At 40.6% G+C, this 21,054-nt stretch overlaps 1 protein-coding gene across 3 annotated transcripts in view; it reads left to right on the top strand.

Annotated features, from left to right (window-relative positions):
* Nucleotides 1–21,054, top strand: part of CRMP1 (collapsin response mediator protein 1) — a 76,421-nt gene that overhangs the window by 47,293 nt on the left and 8,074 nt on the right. For all 3 annotated transcript variants that reach the window (XM_019479514.2, XM_019479509.2, XM_014607619.3), the window contains exons 5-11: nucleotides 2,035–2,096; nucleotides 4,283–4,363; nucleotides 6,690–6,758; nucleotides 9,392–9,512; nucleotides 11,004–11,160; nucleotides 16,579–16,720; nucleotides 18,358–18,528. In XM_019479514.2, the coding sequence (XP_019335059.1) occupies nucleotides 2,035–2,096; nucleotides 4,283–4,363; nucleotides 6,690–6,758; nucleotides 9,392–9,512; nucleotides 11,004–11,160; nucleotides 16,579–16,720; nucleotides 18,358–18,528 (803 nt within the window). The remainder of the gene's footprint in view (nucleotides 1–2,034; nucleotides 2,097–4,282; nucleotides 4,364–6,689; nucleotides 6,759–9,391; nucleotides 9,513–11,003; nucleotides 11,161–16,578; nucleotides 16,721–18,357; nucleotides 18,529–21,054) is intronic.

Below are 21,054 nucleotides of genomic sequence, written 5' to 3' on the forward strand. Positions count from 1 at the left end.
CCATAATGAATATGTAATCAAGCTCAAAAATAAATCGGGAACATATTGAATAGTTTGAAACTGTGCTGGCCAATGGAATGAGTCATTATAGATAATGGCTTGTATTTAGGAGCCTGAAAAATAAGATAAAAATGTCATTTGTTCCAAGAGCCAAGGGTCTAATTCTGTAAGACTTTGATTTTCCTCAACTCCCATTGACTTCTCTGTTGACAGAGGGAGCCAATGGCGCAAAATGTCCATGTTGAATTCGTTCAATATGAAATTGTTCAAGTGAAAATATGCACTCTCATAATGGTTCCTTTCAAGCTATTTTGGCTGAGCATGACAACATAACACCTACAAACACTTCAGGCTTCCTTCTGCCTGGAAAATGTACCCAGGGTATTTGAACTTGTAAACTGTGAATAAGCAAATTCTTTGTCTGAGCATGAACAACAAACCCATCTGCCTGCAGGGCATGTCTGAGCACGTCTAGCCTCACCAAGGCTTTACATCTTCATCAGCGAGCCTAAATCATGTAACGTAGTCAGAATGGAGAGCTGCTGTAATCTTTCTCTCTCCCTCTCTCTAACCTCCCCTGGGGATACAGTTGTTGTTAAATATTTGTGCATGCAGTGTACATGTCTTAGAATGTATTTGTTTTAATATAGGGAGCTAATAAACTGTGGCCACCTAAAGTACTGGAATGAAGATGATATTAACAATAGAATAATCAGTAGAATAAATAGAGCTGATACATATAAAAGGGAAATGGTTGGGAAAACCCCCATTGTAATATGGACATGTCTAATACCTGCGGACAAAGTCTTGCCCTATTGAAGAAAACAGCAACTACTATTAGTTTGCATTCAGCTAATATTTGGCCAGTAACACTCAACTATAACAATGCGTGCATAACAGTAAAGGATAAAAGACATATCTTTCATGGTTCTCCATTACCAACATAGCAGAGAACAACTTTTCTTTCATCTGTATGCATTCACTGGGGATACAAGAAAATGATGTTTTGATTCATTTGAAGCTGACTTCAAACCTCTGGCAAGCATAACTTGCAATCTATTTTTCAGCTCAGCTGATTGTTTTGGACAAGAATGATCATATCATATCATATCATTCTGCAAGACCACGTGAAATGATTCCACGCTCATTCTCAACAGTTTGAGGCAACTTTATTTGGACAAATAGCTTTTATAGATATGGATATTATAGATGAATAACATTTTCACTGAAGAATATGGTTTTGGGTCACCTGGATCTGTGTGTAGATTGTTACCAAACTGGTGAATAGTTTCAGCTGAAAAATTAAGAAGAATACTGAAAAAGTGAAAACATCTTCTTTAGTCTACTCTTAAAAACTTCTAAGGCTAGAGATTCAAGGCAATCTGTTCTGATACTTAAACACAGTAAATAAATACAATGCAATGGAAATGTCAGCTTTTATAAAAATGGTTTAATTTTTGTTTTGAAATTATGTTTCAATTAGAAATGTGTTATAAATTAAATTTTATACAGGATAAAACCACCTGATGAAAATAATACCTTTTACTTTGGGTCACACAAAATGTTTCCTTTGACCCGTAATATTTTTTCCTGGGTTTTAATTTTCAAGAAAGGAATTAAAATATTTCTTTTTATGTTGACCCAAATGAAACATTAAAAATGTTTCAGTTTGGCCACTGAATTTAATAATCAAATATTTACCCAACTCTAAACTTAGAAATTAGTAGATTAAGACCTTTGTTGTAGTAGTCAACATCTCCCATTTAGCAATGACAGCTGGGTTGTTCCATTTTTAATCTGAAATTAGAGGTGAGCCATAAAAATGTATTGGATCCAAGCAAAAAGGGTTGTCATTCAGGTAGAGGAGAGGAAATTATGGACTACTAATCATAAAGAGTTTAAATCAAGTATCACAAACTGGGAAATGAGGTGACTATCCAACATCAATTTTCCTGAATCTTTTTCCTCAAAACAGTGCTTCTGAAATATTTTCAGACCTACTTAATCACTCCCTTGTGTTTTGTTTTGGAACAGGTGTTAATTCTTTCCAAGTCTACATGGCCTATAAAGATCTTTACCAAATGTCCGACAGCCAGGTAATTTTTTTACATGTTCTTCATTGGCAATACATCCACATGCTGTTTTCAGTTGATCTCTTAATAAGGTTTGGATCACACTAGAAAGTGTATAGCTATCTGATGTGGCAGTGTTGGAGTGATGCTGCAGCTGTGATGGTCCAGGAAAGATGAGAAGCAGCAGAGTTGTCTTCTAATTCAGTGTAAGGTGAAGTTGCTAGTGACTAGTATAGCTGCTAGCCCAAACCTTTCCCTTGCCCTTTCAAGATGGCACAGTTATCCTTTAGAGAGGAGTGTTAGTCCATGTAGGAGGGAGCCTCAAGAAGGGAATCTGTGCCAGAAAGCTTCTCTAAGTTCTCTCCTAACTATATAGTTGGTCCAATAAAAGATTTTATCTCTCAAAATCTTTGCCTCCCATGTGTGGCTATCTGAGACATTTATGTTGCTTTTGAACTGACCTTGGGGAAATGCATACCTGTGAAATTTCTCTTTGGAGCCCCAAAACCTGAGATCCGTTGAACACCTACATCTTCCACCTGAGGCCTTTGAGAGACATACCTACCATGCCACAATATCAGGCCTAGTAAGAGTTGCAGACCCCCAGAATCGCTCAGGATTTTGTCCTGGATTTGTATTCTGAGCCTGTTAGCTTTACAGCACTCAGTATGACAGCAGTAAAACTGAAACAGCTTTTGAGATCACAAGTGCTTCTCAGTCACTGAAAACTGCTAAAGCATGTTATTCTTTGGGAAAGGCTATTCTTAGCTATCAGAGCTGGAGTCATTACAATGACTTTATTTGTATAACACTTGTTACAGACTCCAGACTCTTCAGCTTTCCAGTTCAGAAGCATCAGATCATTGTACTTGGATAATTGCATCTGTTAGAAATAATAATGTTTGCTTATTCAGTTGAGGAAACCTCTCATTCCCAGAGCCAAGTTTCCTGGTCTCTTAAATAAATGTTGTTACACCTCCATTACATGTGGTTACAACTGGAATTTTAAACATAACTGTTCTCTGAGAAAAAATACATGCTGAATCCAACTTGATTGAGGAGCTGGCACTAACATTCAAAGAAAAGACATGGAAGTTTTTGAACTTGTATAGATAAATTAGTGCCTGTTTCCACCTCTGAAGGCTCAGAGAAACACTTGGGCTGCTTTTACATGTGCTCGGGGGGGGGCAGCACTTTAATTAGAGCAGCTCTGAGAGCTGCTTTAATTTAAGTGCCACAGCATCTCATGTATCACTGTCCCCATGCTTAAAAATGGTGTCAGGGGCGCTTGAACTAAAGCTCAGTTGACAAGCTTTAGTTCAAGTGCCCCCACAGCCATTTTTAAGTGTGCAAACACTGGTACATGAGACTTGGGAGGCATGGTAATTAGCATGCTCCAACAGACTCAATTAACTGAGTCTGCTCCAGTGCACTGTAATTACAGCACACTGGAGCAGCCTCCGTGCTTGTGTACAGGCACCCTTGGATACTCCAGCCCATTTAGCACTGGCTTAAGTGCCCAAGTGCAAGACTGAGTACCTGAACTGTAGGTGTCCAAATTTGAAACCTGGGCTTTTACAATGTGAGCAAATATGGAAAATATATGGTGGAATTTTCAGGACTGCATAATGGAATTAGAATCTGCTTATGATCCAAATCCCTTAAGTGGTTTAAAAAAACTAAGAATAGTATCTATAGCTTTCCTTTAGTGGGGATTGATTGGTTGTTTCTGAATGTTAGAAAGCAATGAACAGAAGGAAGTCCATGAGCGAACAGTGAAGTTCCCCAGCTGTAAGTGAAAGTTATACAAGTGAAACTTTGCCCACTTGCCTGTGTTGGAAGGGGTGGAGAGCTACTTGATCATAGAAGAACTCCTGGAGTTCTTGATCATATTTCTTCAGGAGTGGGCATTTCCCCAGTTGTGCAGCTACTGATTCTGCCTTTAGGAATGTGCTCACATGTGTGATTGACTGGCTTGGTGGGAGGTGGGTTCCCAGGCTGGCTAGAGCAGCCACAGTGAGCACGTGGGGGCTACAGATGCCTCTGGCTCCTTGAAGAGATTTCAGAGTGGAGGGAGAAAGTGGAAGCTCCTTCCAGACGCAGCCCAAGAATACTTGTGGACAAGGGGAAAATGTCATTTAAAATAAGAAAATAGAGATCTGCAACATATTTCTTGTTCAGTATTTTTTCCCACTTTGTATCGCCTCCAGCTTTATGAAGCTTTTACGTTTCTGAAAAGTCTTGGGGCTGTAATGATGGTACATGCTGAAAACGGAGATTTGATAGCTCAGGTGAGTGAGTTTGATTCTCTTGTTTCATTTTGAAAGAGGATATGTTTCACATGGCAAAGAAGTGAAGCTCATCTGTGAATAAAACGGGTAGAGTGATGCTGGAAAACAGAGACCGCCTTCCTAGTTGAATATGTTTTTGTATACAGATAACCATTGGGCTATGGGACACCAATATAGAATTTTAAAAGTGTGTACAGCATGTATAGTGTAAAGTGACACCCCCAGAAACTCCCTGCATGGGGTCTAGAGAGTAAGGACAGTCTGTGTGGGAAGCACATAAGAAGCAAGATGGTCTTCTTTGTGGTCCCGGGGAACAGAGGCGATTGAATAGACCTCATACCCTGAAGAACTTGGTGATGGGTTAAAGAACTGGGACATCTCATTTCAGACTGGCTATAAGGAAAAGCTTTGTGTGACCAGACTCTGGAATAGACTCCCAATGAGGTGATGCAGGCACCTAGCCTGGAGATCTTTAAAAGGAGACTGGACACACACCTTGCTGGAGTTATTTCCTGCCCAGCAGTCTTTTCTGCCCAGAGCAGGGGGGCTGGACCTGATGATCTCATGAGGTCCCTTCCGGCCCTAAACTTTTGTGAATCTGTGTGAATCTAATTTATAGGTTGTTGCTGCTGAAGAAACCAGCATTAGGGGTATAGGTGTAGCCTAAAGATCTTATGGGGTTGTTGCTCTCTCCTGTTAAAAGGATCATTATAAAAACCTGAGGTGGGGGGCTTAAACCCCTTATAAAATGCCCAAATGGGATGTACTTGCTTCAGCAGCAGAGGATATAGTTAGTAGCAGTGCCTTATGAGAAGGGATCCTGGTTTTCTCTGATTTAAAAAAAATCCACAATTTTTGGTTTAAAAAAAGTAATCCCAAATCCACATTTTTCTGTGATTAAAATGAAACACTACTAATACATAGATATTTATACAGTGATGTTTCATTTTAATCACGGAAAAATGTGGAACTGGGGTAATTTTTTTAAAACCGAAAATTGGGGATTGTTTTTTAAATCGGAGAAAACCAGGATCCCTGCAGATAATACATACATCCCTGCATATATACATACATTATAATACAGCAGAAGGATGTGAAATAGTACAAATATTATTAACACTATTGAACCTTTTTAGAGTGGATCAGTTTGCTTTCTTCATCCATCTTCAGAATACAACTCGCCTGTTTTTAAATGAAGCCTTTCTTTGATATCATTCTATTTGTTATATATAATGTATTTATAATAGTTTATTTTGTTATGCTTTAATTGTCTGAAATGTTCTGTCTGCATTCATTAAAGGTGCATTTTAGAATTCAATCTACTGTTTTTATTATAATCTTCAAGTATTGTGGTTTTCTAACTCATGCATGCAAGGTTTTTAGTATAGTGAACAAATGCCTTTAGGGTCATAATGGATTGTCTGTCTGTCACCAGAGAAGTGAAAGAACAAATATATATGTATGACCTAACTGATTCTTATTGCAGGACAGAGGTAATGTGGTAGCTTTTCACCCCCAGAGACCTGGGATGAAATATTTATTAGGTTACACATGACAATGTGTCAGGTGATTTCAACCTTGCCTCCAGGGGACATTTGTCTATATCACAGAATCATTACAGTTGTCAAATTCTGCTCATTAGAGACCTAAAGCGGAAGCAGGTCCGGATTTGAGGTGCATTAACAGCTTGGTATGAGGAAGCTTCTACTGCTTCAGGAGGTCCTATACCAAGTATTGTACCAGGAGTATTTATCCATCACTTATTTATGATAAAAAAGCTTATTAAGAAACACCCTTAGCCATCAGCATTATATGAAATCATAAAGATTACCCATATTTTATTTAATCACACTGATAAGAAGCTTTGTTGTCATAACTGTTTGATGTGATAATTTTTTGCTGACCCACATCAACTGGCCAAGCAATGAATATTTAGAATGTTTTTCCTCAAGCTTAGTATCAAAATATTATTAAAAAAAAAAAAAGTAATACCAAAGGGGATTTAGTTCTTCTCTTTAATGATCAGTTGCAAAAAAAATGACAGAAAAATTAGATTATGAAAGGGATGCTGATGGAGAATAAGTGGTAAATGCATAATGTGAAAAAGCTTTACTTCACTGGGCAGAAAGAAAGAAGAAAAATGATTGTTGAATAGAAGAAGGATTTCAAGTGTGGGGTTCTCCTCAGTAAGTACTTTATGTTCAGATCGTATAGAGCTCAAACACAAAAAACGGAGTCAGTGAGGAGCACTAGCACACACTAAAGGATGTTTACTGACAATGTATCTTGTTTTAGAGATAGTCAGAATTTGCCTGTTGTATTCCAGGAACAAAAACGGATCCTAGAAATGGGAATAACAGGGCCTGAGGGACATGCCCTGAGCAGACCTGAGGAGGTAAGAGACTCAAGTCATTTTGTATTTCTTGGATACAATTTTTTTTCTTTTTGTATTGCTCATTGTAAGGAGTTTTTCCATACCATGAGCATTAGGTTTCGTATAAATGCATCAAATAAGAGATCATGGATGACTAGGTAGTAGTGGGGGAAGTCAGATTGTCTGCGTTTTAAACAATAATGCCATTCTGTGCAAAATGCAAAGAATTGTAACATCTATAAAATATTCACAGATCATATCAGTGTCAGCAGAACAATGCATTTCAGTGGAAAACACTTCTAAGAAGTCAAGTTTTTCCATTAAATGGGCATAAGCACAAACATAGATGTACCACTGCAAGTTGTGGTATTGTGAATTCATGGGAATGGAGGGATTCCCTGCGTCAGCTCTCTTTATATAACCCTTCTTTCAAAATAAAATTAGTATCTTGGCTTGTCATCTTAGGGCTGAAAAAAGATTGTTTTTAAAGACTAGAACAGATATAGACATGTAATGAGTCATGCATATACACAGTCTGTGCACTCATGGCACAATCAAGATGAGCTGCTATACTTGTTGACTTCAGAAAACAAGGCCCAAGGGGTATGAAGCTAAACTTGAAAAGGTTTTTGTGGTTTAGATGATAACTGCTCCCCAAGGCAAAAAAGGACCATTAATTGATCATAATGTTTCCTTACACATTTCAAATTGTAGAGTTTATATTTTTCTATTCACTGCCTGATAAAATTGTTGAGGCTTCTATTAATGGCAGTGACTGTCCAGGGAAAATCCTAACTTGATATTTGTCAAAAAGTAATTTTAAATATTTCTTACAATGGCATCCGGTCATGTGAGACCCAATGTGGAGGTTCAAAACTTCTTCACTTCTACCACAGGCTTGCCTGAAGATAAACCACACCCTTTCTTGCATAAGTAGGTGCATCAGAAACAGGCCCAGGGAAGTGATACTTCCCCTCTAATGCAGCATTGGTCAGGCCATAGCTGGAGTACTGCGTCCAGTTTTGGGCACCGCACTTCAGGAGGGATGTGGATGGCCTGGAGAGGGTTCAGAGGAAGGCCACTCGTCTGGTTAAAGGCCTACAGAAAAAACCTTATGTGGACCGATTAGGAGATCTGAACCTCTTCAGCCTCTGCAAGAGGAGGCTGAGAGGTGATCTCATGGCCACCTACAAACTCATTGGGGGGCCAGCAAGAAATAGGGGATACAGTGTTTACCAGGGCGCCTGTCAGGGTAACTAGAAATAATGGCCACAAACTGGAAGAGAGCAAATTCAGATTGGACATCAGGAAAAAATTCTTTACAGTGAGGGTTGCCAAAATATGGAATAAGCTTCTATAGGAGGTGGTGCTGTCCCCTTCCTTGGAGGTATTTTAAAAGGAGATTGGACAGACACCTGGCTGGGGTCATCTGACCTCAGCACTCATTCCTGCCTAGGGTAGGGGGTCATACTCAATGATCTAATAGGTCCCTTCTGACTCTAACTTCTATAAAACTACTCCCCGCAAAGTTAGGCCCCTAAATACCTTTGTGGATCTGTGCCTAGGTATATATATTGTAGTAATGACTCCTAGGAGAATATATAGGGATACCACTTTTTGGAACGAACGTTTTAATTTTAGTAAAACAGTCTTAACGAAACCTCCTAAATCTCAAGCACTATGAGGCCATGTGTGGAGATGTTTTATTCCTAAAGACTTTTCTAGTAAAGATTTTTAAAAGGATTATCAATAATCTTAAGTCAAATAATTTGATCACTACAGCTTTGTGGATACCAAATAGTACTTCTGATATTGAGGTTTCATAAACAGAAGGATTCAGTTGATAATTTGACTAAAGATAGTGGAGAAAAAAAATCTTCTAAAGTCACTGGAAAAACACTGCTGCCCTAGATGGAGATGTATGATTTACATGCATGTCCCAAGTGTCTCTTTTATGAGGAGATCTTTTTTAGACTTGGGACACATGTGGGGACTTGTTGGAAATGGGTTGAAAGCCTTGTATAAATTATGAAATAAATTCAGCCCATATTGGTGCTGCTGCTGTTCTTTAGAAATAATACTCATCCTTGTGTAAAGGTTGCATTGTGTACACTTCTTTGTCTGAGGTTTCACAACATTTCTTTTGCTATGGAGCTTCTTTTCTTGTCTTTTTCTCCTCTTTGTAGGGGGGGAGCAGAAACCTAAAACAGGAACATGTTTACAGGAGAGATGTATTAGCCATATTGGCCTAGCCCATAGCAAGTGTAGGGTTTGGTTTCAATACTATTCATTGCTTTGGAATAGTATTAGAAGGCTTGCAGTGCCACCATTTTAGGTGGTGCAGCTTCCAAACCCGGTGTAGGTAACCAGATGTGCTGGATAGTACATGGTGGGGAAGCCGTCTTGTCACCATACTTCTGCCCTCCATATGCCTCCAGAAGAGTAGAGAAGCTGTAGGCTGTCTTGGCCGTGACATAAGCTGTGCAAGAAGGGTTGCATAGGCATTGCCAGCTTTACATATCCATGTATGACCCTAGCAGAATCAGGCCCATGGAAAGATATTGTTAAAAGGAGTAGAATGTGGTTCAGTCCTTGATTTTACTTCTTTTGCTTCTCTCTGTTTCACATGCCTTTTCTCCACTGTTTTCTTTCAGCTTGAAGCAGAAGCTGTTTTCCGTGCCATCACCATTGCCAGCCGAATCAACTGCCCAGTGTATATCACCAAAGTGATGAGTAAGAGTGCGGCCGATATCATCGCCCTGGCTAGAAAGAAAGGTGCGGCACTCACTGCTTCCTCCCCAAAGGAGGCTTGGATCATGTATGATTTATTGAATAGAGACTGACAACAAAGTCGATACTGTCATAAAGGTGTGATGCACAAGACTGCTTTTGAGGGATCAAACTGTGTTGCTTGACTGCATTCACATGTCTCAGGGAAGGGTTAAAAAAGATTGATAGCTCTGTCACAGGGTGGGGCAATATCTTTTATTCAAATAGCCATTCATGATTTGTGCTTAGGAAAACTGAAGTGAGACCACTTGAATGTATTCATTTCCCCTGCTTTCCATAGCTGGCTCCCACCTGCAATGCTCATCTTAATCCCTTTCCCCAGGTCCTTATCCCAAGCTACTTGATATCCATTGTTGGAAAGATATTTTCCATTTGGCCTAGCATGCACTTTATGTCTTTGGGGATGGTTGCCAGAATGAGACTCTGTACATTGCTTCCTATCACTATGTAGAGTAAGTTCTGCAAAACCTCACGTGTTCATAGTGACTGGGGAAAGACAGAGTACTAACAGTAGGCAGAGGAGAGGAGTTTGCTCTCTTGGTAAAGTTGAAGAAGTCTTTCCCCATGTTCAGTTCTTATTCTCCCCACCACACACCATCCCATACTGCTTACTCCTGCCTTGAACTCTCCTTTTGTTGAATGTTTTTTTCTTCTCCATTGTCTGTGCTTTTCTTTCTTCACCATATTTTTTTCCTCCCGCTGCCCTTGATTTGTTCTACTTTGCTCCCTCCATCTGCTGTAACATCTCCTTTTTTCTCAGATCTTTAGAGAAATGGCAGGGGTAAGAAAAGCTGCTTCACATAATCTGTCTCTCTCCATCACAGCAAGGTTTTCCACTACTCATTTTAGAGTAGATAACAGAGGGAGGGAAGTCTGAGTGGAGCACAGTTGTGCTGCTCTGCACAGCTAAGAAATATGTGCTAACTTGACAGTCACCAAGGACAGGCTGGTAGGAACAGCACTTTCCTCAACTGGGGGCAGCTAGAATCTCTGCCACTGAGCAATGCACAGAGGCCAAGGTCTGAGGGCATGTGCCCTTTTTGATTTTTAGTATGTCCCTGTTAGATCAAACTTGAGGTTCATTGGTGTGTGTTCCTGCGCTCCCGTTTGCTTGCGCCCTCCCTTGTCCTGGAAACCTGTAAAGAACTTCAGGAACCAAGTGCTCAGATTTATTTAGAAGCAGAGAGAGAGAAATGTCCATGGTAAAATAATTCTAGCTGAACACAACTCTGAACATACTTCCTCCCAGATTGCAGAGAACTCAGTAAATGACCTGATCACAAGAACATGTGGCAGGGCAAAGTCACTTGCTTAAATTTTTATAACATGAGCAGAGTTGGGGCTCTTTAATTTCTTAGGAGTTATTCTGCTCATGTAAGCAATTGTAAGTTATTCATGGCTGTGCTCAGTAAATAGCATAATACACTGGAAAGAGAGGAGCTTTTAACCCCATTGTATATTTTTACTTCTCCTTAGGTCCCCTCGTCTTTGGAGAGCCAATCACTGCCAGCCTGGGGACAGATGGGACACATTACTGGAGCAAAAACTGGGCCAAAGCTGCAGCCTTTGTGACTTCACCACCTCTGAGCCCTGATCCCACCACACCAGATCACTTGAACTCACTCCTAGCATGGTATCACCAGTATTGTTAATATACATTAAACAGAGCTGGTCATTGCTGATCAAAAGAATGCAAAAAGCCACACCAGCTGTGGGATTTAGAGAAGATCCTTAGCCTAGTGTGTTCCTTTGACTTCAGAGGGCCTTGAATTAAACTCTTGGTGCATGCAGTTGTGGTAGACAGCAGATGTTTAAACTACAGCTGAACTGGTCCTTATGGACCCAATCTTACTTTCATTAAAGTCAAAGGCAGAACTCTTAGTTTAATGCATCTAGCTCTTAGTTTAATGGCTCTAGCTCACTCTTAGTATGAGCTACATCAGGCTCAGATTTACTCTAGTAAATGGCAAAACAAAGGCCAAATCAAAATGTAGATGATCATAGTAATCAGGATACAGGATTAGTAATCAGGATACAGGGCTGAAATCAGCTTGCAAAGGCAGATTTCCCTTGTCCCCTTCAGAGGCTGGTGGAATGTATGATTTACATAATGCACAAAAAGCAACAAAAGGAACAAGAGAAATAAAGAAAAAGAGCTTGCTTGTTTTCTATGGCAGAGGCATATGGGAGATTAGGAGCCAGATTCAAAAAGGTATTTAGGTTAAAGGTGCCTAAATATTTTAGACGTATATTGCTTTAGTGTGGAGATGGTAAACCAAATCACATTTTACTTGGAAGATTGATGTATTATCTAGAATTTTCCTGAAGAAATGGGGCACTAATTTTATTTAATGCTGAGTATTACTGGTGTTATTTAAAAGCTCCCAAGCTAGAAGTGTCAATACTGTTAGGCCTTGCAACCTCCTCCAAACTAAAGATCTCTTAGGGTAATCAGATTAGTTTCTGGATGGCCCCTCTGAACCTGAGAGGGTAGAGACTCACAGAAAGAGGTGGCAAGCACTTCTGAAAATCAAACTTGTGTGTAAGGGCTAGATTTTTAAGAATTTTTAGTTACAATTAGGGGTATTTTGCCAGGAACAATGCTGGCTGCTTGGAGGCATGGTTTTGTCTAGAATGGTTTTGCTTCCTCCTTGGTACCAGCATATGTATCTAGCCTTTATGATTCCTGTTGTGCTCCCCTCCTCTGCCTTTGCTGATTCTAAGTCTTTCCTCAGGATACCCTCATAGAAGAAAAGTCCTTGCGCCAGGACAAGTCTTTAAGAGGTTTAGTTTGCATATGAAAGAGACAGGCTGGCAATGGGAGAGTGTCAGCACACTTGACAGTGATGAGAGTCTGCTGGCCCTCTTCAAAGGGACCACAGGGAGGCCAGGATGGGGAGAATTGTTATTAGAGACATGGCAGGGAGAGGGTGAGGGTAGGAAAAGCAAAGAGAGGAGGAGGGAGGAGGAAAAGCAGGCAGGAATCAGGAGGGGAGCTGCGTTAGCTGAGGAAGATCAGGAAGGATCATTCAGCCTGAGGACTCCAAGGGGTAACCCACTGTCAGTCTGCCCACAAAGATGCAGGTAGCTCTGAACATTTTCACCAACTTATCAACATTGTGCCTTTTCCATAAACTGCTCCTAGTTTCTGAGGCTATCATCTCCTGAAAGCTAGCACTGCTTCTAGCAATTGATATCCTCTTCAGCTTGAGTGGAAGAGCTGCTGCACGGGGAAGATAAGGGACTTGACAGTTCAAATCCCAGCAGGGCAGATTGTTTTGCTATAGGCAGAATAATTCAGTCTGCCATCCAAAGCAGTCGTTGAAGTCAGGGAGTGGCACTGTGTCCCCTCCTGTGCTGATCCCTGTTCCAGTGATATACAACCTTGGTAGGAGTATTTTCTTAAGGTCACAGATGAAGAGGTTTCACTATGGCAGTTCACAGGTTGTAGGCATAGGTGATAAATAAAATCAGAGAGAGATATATACTAGGTGGGGTAGGATCTGGCCCTATGTGTACTTCTCTATCTGTGTAATAGAAAAAGGATTCTTCTTCCACTGATGCTGGACGTACACAGATAGAAGTGAAAGCAGAATTAGTCTCTGAGTTAAGTGCATTTCTGGTGGAGAAATACAGAAATTTGTTCTGTTCTGGTTAATGTTGGTCTTGATAGTAAAAGCACTTACATTTCTTATTTGAACTTTCTGTTCCTTAATATGAAAACAAAAAAAAAGATCTGGTCCAATTCTGCATCACTGATGTCATTAGGAGTGTTGTAAAGTGGTGGGAGCAGGTTAATACCTTTAACCAGCACATGTGAGGGTGTATAGGAATCATTAATTTTTACTGAAAAAGACACAGCTAAGTTTTCTCCAGAGAGGTTGCAGGATAACAGCACATGGGTCAGAATGGCAGTGCTAAAATGGTAATAGACAATCATAACCCATATAAAACCCATTTTCCTGTCAAAATGGGACATGAAAACTAGGAAGCCAAGGGAATTCTCATTATGCTCCAAACATGCACATTGGTTGGGTTTTTCTTTCCTGATGGCTTAAAGCCCAGGCTCTTAAATAACAGCAGCTTAGCCTGCTTTCAATTCTAGTATTTTAAATCCGTACAGTGAACCTAAAAAAGGAATTACATTTATTAATTCTCTGCACTAGACCTATGTAGAATTGTTATCATCCAGGGGTGATGATAAATAGACTAATTTTCAGCTCCCGCAAAGCACTTTTCATTAGTAGATCTCAAAACATTTTACAAGCAATACAAATTCTCACAATAGACATGCTGGGAAAAGAAGTGTGCTTATTAGAACGGGTCTATTTTATTTCTTGAAACTGCATTTTGAAAGAAAATAGGGATTGTGACTTTTTGTTCCCCCATAAGAAATGTCTGCTTTCTGTAGAAAGTTTTAGTTTTTTCACTGTAAAACTTAATCCACAGAATCCTCAAATATTTCACTTCTGAAATGCCACTGCAGTGCTCGCAGTGGGAAGTGTTATTCAGATACCTTATAGTCCTGTTCTCATCTCCGTACTTGGCTCGCCATCTAGCTTTTGTGACCCAGTATGCACTGCTGCTTTAAAACTGTCTTGATGATTACCTGACCATAATGTGAGACTTTTGTGCTCAGTCCCACCAGGAGGACCCCAGAAAGGGTAATGGGATCATGAGGCACCTTGGTGACATTTAAGATCCTGGCTATTTCAGGCATTAATGTACTGTATTTACTCAAATCTAAATTGACCCTGAATTTAAGACTTTCTCTCAATAATTAGATTCTATATATGGACAACTTATGCATTTGTTATAATTTTCTATGTATAGAATTTAATTACTGAAGGGTTGTCTTGAATTTGTCTGCCCTCCCCTTTCTCCCTCACCACACTTCTACAGCAAGGGAAATAGTGGCTTGGGGGGGAGCGGGGGAGATCAGGTGGCCCCCTTGCTCTCTGCCACCTCCAGCTCCCTGCAGCCTTTGCCCCCACCTTCCCCACGGTTTCTGCCTCTTACTGGCAGATGCTGCTTGGGTATGTTCCTTCCTAGAGCACCGCATGTAGAAGTCCAGCCCTTGCTGCAGTGTTGGTGCTGCTGATTGGCCAGGTAGGTGATGTAGCACTGTTGGTAGTCCTGACTGTCTGGGCAGGGGACAGAGTTTCCAGGTGCTCCATGCCTGGGAGGGAATGCAGCCCAAGCCCAAGCTGAGATACGGCTGACAGTAAGCATGGGGGAAAAGAGGCAGAGAGGGGGACAGGAGCTGAAGAGGGCAAGCAGAAGGGGAGGCATTTGCTGTAGGTCTGACTCTGGCTCTGACCTGGGCTCAGGGCCAAAGTCAGAGCTGCAGCAGCCCCTTCCCCCCTGCTCCACTTTGCATACAAATCAAAGACGAGGGGATTTTCTCTCGTGATATTTATTTAGCGTATGCGGCTTCAGTATATTGTTTCAGCCATCTTAAGGTGATGCCATCACCAGTGTGAAGAGCCTGAGGGCCACCAGGTAGCATTGTAAATGGAAATGAGTCAACAGTGTGAGCAATGGCTTGAACTTGGTTGAGAAGTGCCCAATAATGGCGTGCCCAGTAAAATCCAGGTTGAATGACTGTAGGGTCAGAGATGATGTGGTGATCGATTGGTGTGTGTGCTGATCGTTCTTCGTGCCATTGAGTAAGTAAGGAAAAGTCAAAGGACTTTGAAAAGGTGGGCTAAAATTGGGTGTCTTGAGGGGTGGGTAGAATATGTCCCAGTGCATTGACTGTGTAGGAAGGATTATCATGGAATCTGGCTAGTGAGTTTGTTTAAGTATTTGTGCAGTGGACATGAGGGAGAGCAGTGTTACTGAGAGCTGGTAACCATGGGAGTGGAGTTGGGCACAATGTGCCTGACACAAGACACATTGTAGCATGGGTGTCCACTAGTTTGCTGTGCAATGAACGAGCCCAGACAGAGGCACAGTATTCTGCAAATGAATAACACAATGTGAGAGTAGATGAATGTAGCATGGAGGCATTGGCACTCCAAGTGGAGCCTTCAAGTTTGGCAGGTAGGTTTTTCCTTGTTTTGACTTTTAAAGCATTTTTCTGAAGATGTGACATTTCCTTTTCAACCTGTATATTAATGACTTTGCCTGCGACCAGCTCACAAAACTTTTTTTACAATAACGACAGTGCCTTTGCCACCCAAGCTCATGTTTTTTATGTGTGGAACTCGCACTTGATGGTGACATGAGACTGATGTCAAAGTATTGCCTAAAATGGCACCTCAGTCTCAAAGAATGTCTCAAGTATGTTTCATCTGCATAATGCCAGTGCTAATTGTGAACTCACTATCACTTTATATGGTCAGCCTCTCAAGTTTAAAGCCCACCTAGTTTATCTTGGAGTCACTCTCAACCAGGTGTTTCAAACCTGGCGCAAGGGTGATAGGTTCAAATTCCAGTAGGGTTCTGAGATGAAGAACTGACAGCACAGTTTGATGTGTGTGTCTCTTGTTGCTAAGACTGTAAAACTTGCATGCTCTGGATGGACATTGAAGAACCCGTATAACTTTTTTTAACAGCGGGGTTTGTCTAAATGTTCTTGATTAAAATACGTCTTCTATCTTCCAGTCATAGCCTGTCAGAGCAGAACAAGAGCAGGGCACTGCTGTAAGAGGAGGTGTCACTTCCAAGAACCAGGTTAATCCTCCTCTGGCCCCATGACCACTGCAGTTTTATATGGCAGGTGTGGATCCAAAGTCCTGTATTTGGTGGTGGCTTCAGGGCCAAGGTATTTCGCTCTTGGCAGTGACACCTGGCATGTACTATAGCAACTGATTCTTGGCCTCCATTATGGTGCCTCCCTTTACTGAATACCCAAGGCTCATGTTCACACACAACAGCTGCCCATGACAGTTGTGGCACAGGTGCTGCAAGTTGGCCACCCCTCGTTTACAGTGTGGGCTGCTCTAGTTTCTTGACTTAAAAAACAACAACAAATTTGTGCTGAGTCTGATACCAAGTTAGTCTGTGTGGCATGTAATATAATCATACATGTGTTCATCCTTTTTAGTGGGGACCTGCAAGTGACAGGAAGTGGACATTGTCCGTACAGCACTGCCCAGAAAGCCATTGGAAAGGAGAACTTCACTATGATTCCTGAAGGAGTTAATGGAATTGAGGAAAGAATGACTGTTGTCTGGGACAAGGCTGTAGTGAGTAACTGCTTATCTTAAAAAGAATTAAAAATATCTGAATAATGAAAGCCAAAGGGCTTCAGTGATGTCAACATTTAAGTGGCGTTTCCATATTCAAAGAATTCCTGCAGAAAGAGCTACCTTGATGATGTTATTTATTTGTAAAATCTTATACAGTTGGAATGAAGTTATAAACTCCCATCTTTTTATAATCTTTATGGTGGAAAACCATAGTATTTTATGAGTCTTGAGGCTTAATTGACTATATATCATCATAGTTTTCACATTGTGCCATGCTGAGTGTTCCTAGCAGACAAAATATTCCAGGCAGTTTAATGCTCTTGAGATGGACTCCATACAAGCTTGACAAATAGATCGTTTTAATTTGGGAAAATGTCACATCATGTCTGAGAAATAACGAGCAGATGCTAACCCATGTTTGAGGGGGGTAATAAAAATCACTTTGAATGAGTATGGCCCATATAATTTATACTAGCAGATTTTACCATGGGATGTTGGAAAAAGTTAGCCATTGATTAAATGTTCCATGGATCTTAATATGTAATACACTTCCCAGTCCCCCCACATGTGCATGATATTGATACTGTACAATATTGATATTGTAAACGATAGGGCTGTGCTAGTGTTTATCACACACTTGTCACCACCTCAGCTAGACTTTATCTACTAATTCATTTTCCCCCAGATGACAACTTGAATTAAAAATACAGAACAGCTTCAATGAGTCACTGCATACAGCCACAAGGCAACCAGCTAGAGACATTTCCCCCATTTTCTCCCACAAAATATGGAAAGTCAGCTGCAAAATAGCCACCACGGGGATGGGGCTGGAATGCTGGTAGGACTAGGTTGAGCCCTGGACTATTCATGGGCTTACAGATTGGAATCTTGTATAATATTTGGGCTAGAAATGAGGGCTTTTATACTATCAAAGAAGGACAATTGTGTGTTTCCTAGTGGAACACACAGACCTTCTTTCTAGCCAGAGAATATCCCAAGATATTGTACTGGAAAATCACAACACTGCTCTGTGTGGTAAAGATTTTATGCTTTTATTAGATATTGCTAGTATTTGATGGCTAGTGACATTTTCAGCCTCTACAGCCTGTACAGTTTATGCTGCTAACTGTTTTTATAAATGTAGGAACATCTATAATAGCATGGCTGTTTTGTGTAATAACTATAAAACATCCTTAAAATAGTCTGAGCCTGAATTCCAGATACACTGGGGCTCTTTTATGTTTTTTTGGCACTGTAAAAGCTTTTTAACATGAATATAAAGACTGCCTTTAAATATTCCTTTCATGGTTTATAGCAGTGTAAAAGGCCTTAACATAACTGAAACAAGCCCTTTATCTGTTGGAAAAAAATGTCATGTATAGAGTATGGGATGATGTGTATGGATTAAGGTTTTAGTGGCTCTTCTTTGGGATGACCTGAATAACTCACTCATCTGGTCATTTATATAATCCTCTGCTCATGCTGAAAATACCTTCATGCCATGCCACACCATAATATATGTCTTCTGCCTGCTATGTCCAATGTACCATCATATATCCCTGTTGTATATTGATATAATAAATGTTCCATTTTCCATTTTGGAAACACATTGACTTAAGGCAATTTGCTTTTAGGCCACAGGTAAAATGGATGAGAATCAGTTTGTTGCTGTTACTAGCACCAATGCTGCCAAAATTTTTAATCTATATCCAAGAAAGGGACGGATTGCTGTGGGCTCAGATGCTGATGTTGTTATCTGGGATCCTGATAAGGTGAAGACTATTACAGCCAAGAGCCATAAATCGGTAAGAACAGAAATGTATAATCTCCTTATAAAGATACCTGCTTTAAAGCTTGATTTTAAATTCCAAATGTACTGAATATAGACATGATGAATAATGCAGTCTATGCCAATGCATCTATGCTAATACAATTGACTATTCATATTAAAAATTAAATCAGTAATTAAATCTCATGTTTCAGAAAATAAAACCATCATCAGTGAAGTTGGGAAGGTATTTTTCCTATTTTGCACCATACACTTAAGCAATAATACAATATAATACATGTCCCCAGCTGGTGTTAATTCTCTTACCTTAACTCATGTCAATGAAGCTGTCCTAGTTTATGCCAACGCACACTTTTTGCCTTGATTCTGACTTTGCAGCAGACTAAGGCATGGTCAGTGTGACAGTCTGCTATATAAGTCTGTGATAAGACCTCAAGTCCAGGATTTCTTTCAGGTGGTTGCACCTAGTCGGTACTAGATCTAATTGATGGCAGTGCACTGATCTTGGTGTTTTCACAATGTCTTTCTTGTGAATTTCCTAGCAAAGTAGCTGCTGGTAACACATAGATATTGACTTGCACAGAGTTCTAGCACTTGCTAGAGTTCTAGCTGGCCATTTTCATTCATATTACCAGTTCAGTGTTTGCCTAGAATTGATATTATGGCTTGAAGAGCAATGCAAAAGGAGGCTAAGACGTGTGCCCATGATTTTGGCTGAAGCTTTGTGATGATATTCAGAAAGCAGTGGATGCAGATGAGCCGCGGAATGTCTGAAGGCATCAAATGAGCAATTGGTCCAGTCAATAAGAAGACGGCTCCCCTGAAAGACTTAAGGAGAAATGTCATCACTGCTGAACAAGCAACTAGAGTGTTGGACTGAACACTATGAAATACTACACTCCAGTGAAACTGAAATTAAACATGAATAACTTGAAGGATTACCACAGTTTGAAGTTATGATGGATTGGACAATGAGCCTACATTAAAAGATTTGTAGAAAGCCATTAAATCAATTCCTGGGAATAAGGTACATGCCAATGGCTGCTTGGCAGTTGAAAGCTGCAGATGTGATAACAACGAATTAGTTTGAAAGCTCCATGAAGTTATACTGCCCTGGTGGCAAGAGGGAGAAATACCGTAAAATTTCAATGACGCTCTGTTTGTACAATTATACAAAAACAAGGGGGATGGAAGTGACTGTGAAGTGACAGCTATAGAGGTATATCCCTGTTGAACATTATTGGAAAAGTTGTCACTTGCATTATGCTTCCTAGGCTGCAATCTCTAGGTGAAAGAATTTATCCTGAAAGTCAATGCAATTTTTGCTCGGGATGTTCCCCCATTAATATTATATTTTTGGTCAAGCAACTGCAAGAGTAGTGTAGAGAAAAATGAAAACCATTGTATATAGCCTTCATTGCTCTGACAAAGTCCTGCGATATGGTCAATAGGGACTTTTTACTGTTCCAAAGAAACTGGGTTGTCCCTCTAAACTGCTGAACATCATTCTCTCACTACATCAAGGTATGAAGGCAATTGTAGTGCTTGCAAACAAAGAAGCAAATGCCTCTGACATTTGACAACGACAGGGTGAAACGGGTGATCAGCAGGAATCTTGACCTTCAGACTGAACTGACTAACATAATCAGAAAAGTAGCTAAGAATTTCAGCCTATTACAGAAGCATGCATGGAATAACAACAAACTAACAACTAATGTGAAGATGCAAATCTATGAGACTTGCATGCTGTCATCCCTGCTTTATGGTTCAGAAATATGGACTACATGTGCTTGGCATATCAGGAGACTGAACAGCTTCCACATGAGAAGTTTGTACAAGATCCTGAAAATAAAGGCAGAAGACAAAAAGGCCACACAGAGGTGCTGGAGCATGCAGGACTGACACGCTTAGAAACCACAATCAAGAAGAGAAGGTTGTGATGCTTCAGCCATTTCAGGAGAATGGGAGGAGACTGTATCCCCAAGAATATTTTGTACAGTGAGATTCAAGATGGCTCTAGAAAGTGGTTTCGCCCTCTACGAATGTGACCTGGCAGTGCGATGTTATAGCCAGTAGGGCAAATAATACTCTGGCATGAATCAATCAATGCATCTCCAACAAAGCCAAGGAGATGATTCTTCTGCTCTACTCAGCACTGGTGAGACTGCAGCTGGAGTACTGCGCCCAGTTCTGGGCATCATACTTTAACAAGGATGTGGACAAGCTTGAGAGAGTCCAAAGAAGAGCCACCCATACGATCAGATTCTTCAAAGGCAAACCATATGAGGAAAGGCTGAGGGATCTGGGACTCTTCAGCCTCAGGAAAAGAAGGCTGAGAAGGGGACCTGGTAGCAGCTTACCACTACAGAAGGGGAGTACATCAAGGGCTTGGTGAGCAACTGTTCACCAGGGCACCTGAGGGGAAAACTAGGCGTAATGGCCACAAACTCCTGGAAGATTGATTCAGGCTCAACATTAGGAAAAACTTTTTCACAGTCAGGGTGCCCAGACTGTGGAGTAAGCTCCTTCCAGAGGTGGTGCA

The sequence above is a fragment of the Alligator mississippiensis genome, chromosome 2 (assembly GCF_030867095.1).
Source record: "Alligator mississippiensis isolate rAllMis1 chromosome 2, rAllMis1, whole genome shotgun sequence".
In the NCBI taxonomy this organism is placed as follows: domain Eukaryota; kingdom Metazoa; phylum Chordata; order Crocodylia; family Alligatoridae; genus Alligator; species Alligator mississippiensis.